Consider the following 5,207-nt stretch of genomic DNA (forward strand, 5'->3'; position numbering starts at 1 on the left):
TCCTGTAGACCCCTGTAGACCTCCTGTAGACCCCCTGTAGACCCTCCTGTAGACCCCCTGTAGACCTCCTGTAGACCCTCTGTAGACCCTCTGTAGACCCCTGTAGACCCCCTGTAGACCCTCTGTAGACCTCCTGTAGACCTCCTGTAGACCCCCTGTAGACCTCCTGTAGACCTCCTGTAGACCTGTCCTGTAGAGACCCCCTGTAGACCTCCTGTAGACCCCCTGTAGACCCCCTGTAGACCTCTGTAGACCCCCTGTAGACCCCTGTAGACCTCCTGTAGACCCCTGTAGACCCCTGTAGACCTCCTGTAGACCCCTGTAGACCCTCTGTAGACCCCCTGTAGACTTAGACCCCTGTAGACCTCCTGTAGAAACCCTGTAGACCTCCTGTAGACCTCCTGTAGACCCTCTGTAGACCCCCTGTAGACCTCCTGTAGACCCCCTGTAGACCCTCTGTAGACCTGTAGAAACCCTGTAGACCTCCTGTAGACCTCCTGTAGACCCCCTGTAGACCTCCTGTAGACCCCCTGTAGACCTCCTGTAGACCACCTGTAGACCACCTGTAGACCTCCTGTAGACCTCCTGTAGACCTCCTGTAGACCTCCTGTAGACCTCCTGTAGACCTCCTGTAGACCTCCCCCTGTAGACCTCCTGTAGACCTCCTGTAGACCTCCTGTAGACCTCCTGTAGACCTCCTGTAGACCACCTGTAGACCACCTGTAGACCTCCTGTAGACCTCCTGTAGACCTCCTGTAGACCACCTGTAGACCTCCTGTAGACCTCCTGTAGACCTCCTGTAGACCACCTGTAGACCTCCTGTAGACCACCTGTAGACCTCCTGTAGACCTCCTGTAGACCTCCTGTAGAAACCCTGTAGACCCTCTGTAGACCCCCTGTAGACCGGTTTGAGTCCTGGCTCGGTACCTTGTCTCCAGCTGAAGCGGGACTTTCCCAGGATCCAGAACTCGTGGTTGTCGAAGTGGATTTCTCCTCGCGGTGGGAGGAAGGCGTGAGCGAGTTCGCCGTTCAGACCATCGAAACACGGGTGCAACGGCGCCACCCAGCAGTCAGTGTGGTTAAACGTGTAGAACCCTGCGGCAAAACACGACTGAAACGTCAGACGACAACAAAACATCCCCAAACACCACCAAACCCGCCTATACCCACTCTATACCGCTCTATACAACTCTATACCGCTCTATACCACTCTATACCGCTCTATACCAGTCTATACCCACTCTATACCGCTCTATACCGGTCTATACCGGTCTATACCGGTCTATACCGGTCTATACCCACTCTATACCCACTCTATACCACTCTATAACCGCTCTATACTATACTCTATACCGGCTCTATACCAGTCTATACCGACTCTATACCGCTCTATATACCGGTCTATACCGGTCTATACTGGTCTATACCCGCTCTATACGGGTTTACTGTGTTGTTCTGTGTAGTTGAACCTGGATTTTCTTTTATAAATGTTTTAAATCCCTGAACATGAACACACTTTAAACTTGTGTGCTGTGCTCTGATTGGTCGTACCTATGGTGATGTCAGCAGGCCCCGCCCACACCTCGGTGAAGGTCAAAGGTGAAACGTCGCTCCATTTGGTGAAGGCCAAACTCAGAGCTTTACGAGTGTCGTCCTGGTTCAGGCTCCTCGGGAACGCCACGATCCTGAGACCGAGAGACCAAGACCCAGACCCAGACTGAGACCCAGACCCAGACCCAGACTGAGACCCAGACCCAGACTGAGACCAGACCCAGACCGAGACCCAGACCCAGACTGAGACCCAGACCCAGACCGAGACCCAGACTGAGATCCAGACCCAGATTGAGACCAAGACCCAGACTGAGACCCAGACTGAGACCCAGACTGAGACCAGACCCAGACCCAGACCCAGACCCAGACCCAGACTGAGACCCAGACCCAGATGAGACCAAGACCCAGACTGAGACCCAGACCCAGACTGAGACCCAGACCCAGACTGAGACCCAGACTGAGACCAGACTGAGACCCAGACCCAGACTGAGACCCAGACCCAGACTGAGACCCAGACCCAGACCCAGACTGAGACCCAGACCCAGACTGAGACCCAGACTGAGACCCAGACCGAGACCAAGACCCAGACTGAGACCCAGACTGAGACCCAGACCCAGACTGAGACCCAGAGACCAAGAAACCGAGATCCAGACTGAGACCAGAGAGAGACCAAGGGACTGAGACTGAGAGGCCGAGAGACTGAGACCCAGACCCAGACCCAGACCAAGACCAGAGCAGCAAGAGAACAGACACAAACCAAGGTTTAGACCAGGGAAGTTGTGGTGGGTTAGTCCTGTTTAGTCCTGGTTTAGTCCTGGTTTAGTCCTGGTTTAGTCCTGTTTAGTCCTGGTTTAGTCCTGTTTAGTCCTGGTTTAGTCCTGTTTAGTCCTGGTTTAGTCCTGGTCCTGGTCCAGACCTGTAGGTGAGGTTGTGGTGGTCCCACTTATGTCCCAGGGGGTTGATGGCGAAACGTCGGATTCTTTGGAGCGTCTCTGAACTCAGCACCTGCCAAAACCATCACAGAGAAAAACCTGGTTTAGTCCTGGTTTAGTCCTGGTTTAGTCCTGGTTTAGTCCTGGTTTAGTCCAGGTCTGGTCTTGGTCTGGTCTTGGTCTGGTCTTGGTCTGGTCTTGGTCTGGTCCAGTTTTAGTCCTGGTCTGGTTTAAATCAGGTCCACATGTTTCTTCCTGTTTGAGTTTCTTTGAGGTTTCTGTAAAATCTGTCGAACACGTGTCAAATATTCACTGTACTACACAAAGTACTACACAAAGTACTACACAAAGTACTACACAAAGTACTACACAACAGTACTACACAAAGTACTACACAAAGTACTACACAAGTACTACACAAAGTACTACACAAAGTACTACACAAAGTACTACACAACAGTACTACACAAAGTACTACACAAAGTACACAAAGTACTACTACTACTACACAAAGTACTACACAAAGTACTACACAAAGTACTACACAAAGTACTACACAAAGTACTACACAAAGTACTACACAACAGTACTACACAAAGTACTACACAACAGTACTACACAAAGTACTACACAAAGTACTACACAAAGTACTACACAACAGTACAAAGTACTACACAAAGTACTACACAAAGTACTACACAAAGTACTACACAACAGTACTACAGTACACAAAGTACTACACAACAAAGTACTACACAAAGTACTACACAAAGTACTACACAACAGTACTACTACTACACAAAGTACTACACAACAGTACTACACAACAGTACTACACAAAGTACTACACAACAGTACTACACAAAGTACTACACAAGTACTACACAAGTACTACACAACAGTACTACACAAAGTACTACACAAAGTACTACACAACAGTACTACACAAAGTACTACACAAAGTACTACTACACAAAGTACACAAAGTACTACACAACAAAGTACTACACAAAGTACTACACAAAGTACTACACAACAGTACTACACAAAGTACTACACAAAGTACTACACAACAGTACTACACAAAGTACTACACAAAGTACTACACAACAGTACTACACAACAGTACTACACAAGTACTACACAACAGTACTACACAAGTACTACACAACAGTACTACACAAAGTACTACACAAGTACTACACAAAGTACTACACAAAGTACTACACAAAGTACTACACAAAGTACTACAAAGTACTACACAAAGTACTACACAAAGTACTACAAAGTACTACACAAAGTACTACAAAGTACTACACAAAGTACTACACAAAATACTACACAAAGTACTACACAAAGTACTACACAAAGTACTACACAAAGTACTACACAAAGTACTACAAAGTACTACACAAAGTACTACACAAAGTATTACAAAGTACTACACAAAGTACTACAAAGTACTACAAAGTACTACACAAAGTACTACACAAAGTACTACACAAAGTACTACAAAGTACTACACAAAGTACTACACAAAGTACTACACAAAGTACTACACAAAGTACTACACAAAGTACTACACAAGAGTACTACATAGAGTACTTTGTGTTGGGGTTGTGTGTGTGTGTGTGTGTGTGTGTGGGGGGGGGGGGGGGGTCTCCAGGTGAGTTGTTGTACCTGAGCCGGGATCGTCATGGCAACCAGCAGCAGCAGAGGAGGCAGGGCCATGACGTCAGCATGACCTCACCACGGGCCAATCAGGGCTCAGGAGGGTCTGTCCCAGTCAAACAATCAGCCAATCAGAGGAGAGAGGAGGCGGGGCCACGCGCGGCAGCTCCGCACGCGCAAGAATTTAAATAATAATAAAAAATATAGATATAATGAAAAAAATTATAAATAAATTAAAAAAAAATTAAAAAATATAAAACATAATAAAAAACAAAATAATTGTAATAAAAAATGAAATTAAAAATATAATAATAAATGTAAATTTAAAAAATATATATTAAAAAATCCCAAGCCCAAAGTCCAGTTCTCTGAGAGACAACAGAGAGACAACAGAGAGACAACAGAGAGAAGACAGAGAGACAACGGAGAGAAGACAGAGAGACAACAGAGAGACAACAGAGAGACAACAGAGAGACAACAGAGAGACGACAGAGAGACACAGAGAGAGACAGAGAGACAGAGAGACAACAGAGAGACGACAGAGAGAAGACAGAGAGACAACAGAGAGACAACAGAGAGAAGACAGAGAGACAACAGAGAGACAACAGAGAGACAACAGAGAGACGACAGAGAGAAGACAGAGAGAAGACAGAGAGACAACAGAGAGACAACAGAGAGAAGACAGAGAGACAACAGAGAGACAACAGAGAGACAACAGAGAGACAACAGAGAGACAACAGAGAGAAGACAGAGAGAAGACAGAGAGAAGACAGAGAGACAACAGAGAGACAACAGAGAGACAGAGAGACAAGAGAGAAGACAGAGAGACAGAGAGACAGAGAGACAACAGAGAGACGACAGAGAGAGAACGACAGAGAGACAACAGAGAGAAGACAGAGACAACAGAGAGACGACAGAGAGACAACAGAGAGAGACAGAGAGACAACAGAGAGACAACAGAGAGAAGAGAGACAACAGAGAGAAGACAGAGAGACAACAGAGAGACAGAGAGACAACAGAGAGACAGACAGAGAGAGACAGAGAGACAGAGAG

At 46.7% G+C, this 5,207-nt stretch overlaps 1 protein-coding gene across 1 annotated transcript in view; it reads right to left on the reverse strand.

Moving 5' to 3' along the window:
- The window catches only part of mmp23bb (matrix metallopeptidase 23bb), a 12,253-nt gene extending 7,841 nt beyond the window's left edge, over positions 1 to 4,412 (reverse strand). Inside the window, exons 1-4 of the mRNA XM_055166657.1 lie at positions 4,164 to 4,412; positions 2,468 to 2,556; positions 1,552 to 1,685; positions 928 to 1,095 (exon numbers count right to left, since the gene is read on the reverse strand). Coding sequence (XP_055022632.1) covers positions 928 to 1,095; positions 1,552 to 1,685; positions 2,468 to 2,556; positions 4,164 to 4,214 — 442 coding nt within the window. The 5' untranslated portion in view covers positions 4,215 to 4,412. The remainder of the gene's footprint in view (positions 1 to 927; positions 1,096 to 1,551; positions 1,686 to 2,467; positions 2,557 to 4,163) is intronic.
- Positions 4,413 to 5,207: the final 795 nt, after the last annotated feature.

The sequence above is a fragment of the Boleophthalmus pectinirostris genome, unplaced genomic scaffold (genome assembly GCF_026225935.1).
Source record: "Boleophthalmus pectinirostris isolate CB_2022bp ecotype Guang Dong unplaced genomic scaffold, ASM2622593v1 HiC_scaffold_9, whole genome shotgun sequence".
NCBI lineage: Eukaryota > Metazoa > Chordata > Actinopteri > Gobiiformes > Gobiidae > Boleophthalmus > Boleophthalmus pectinirostris.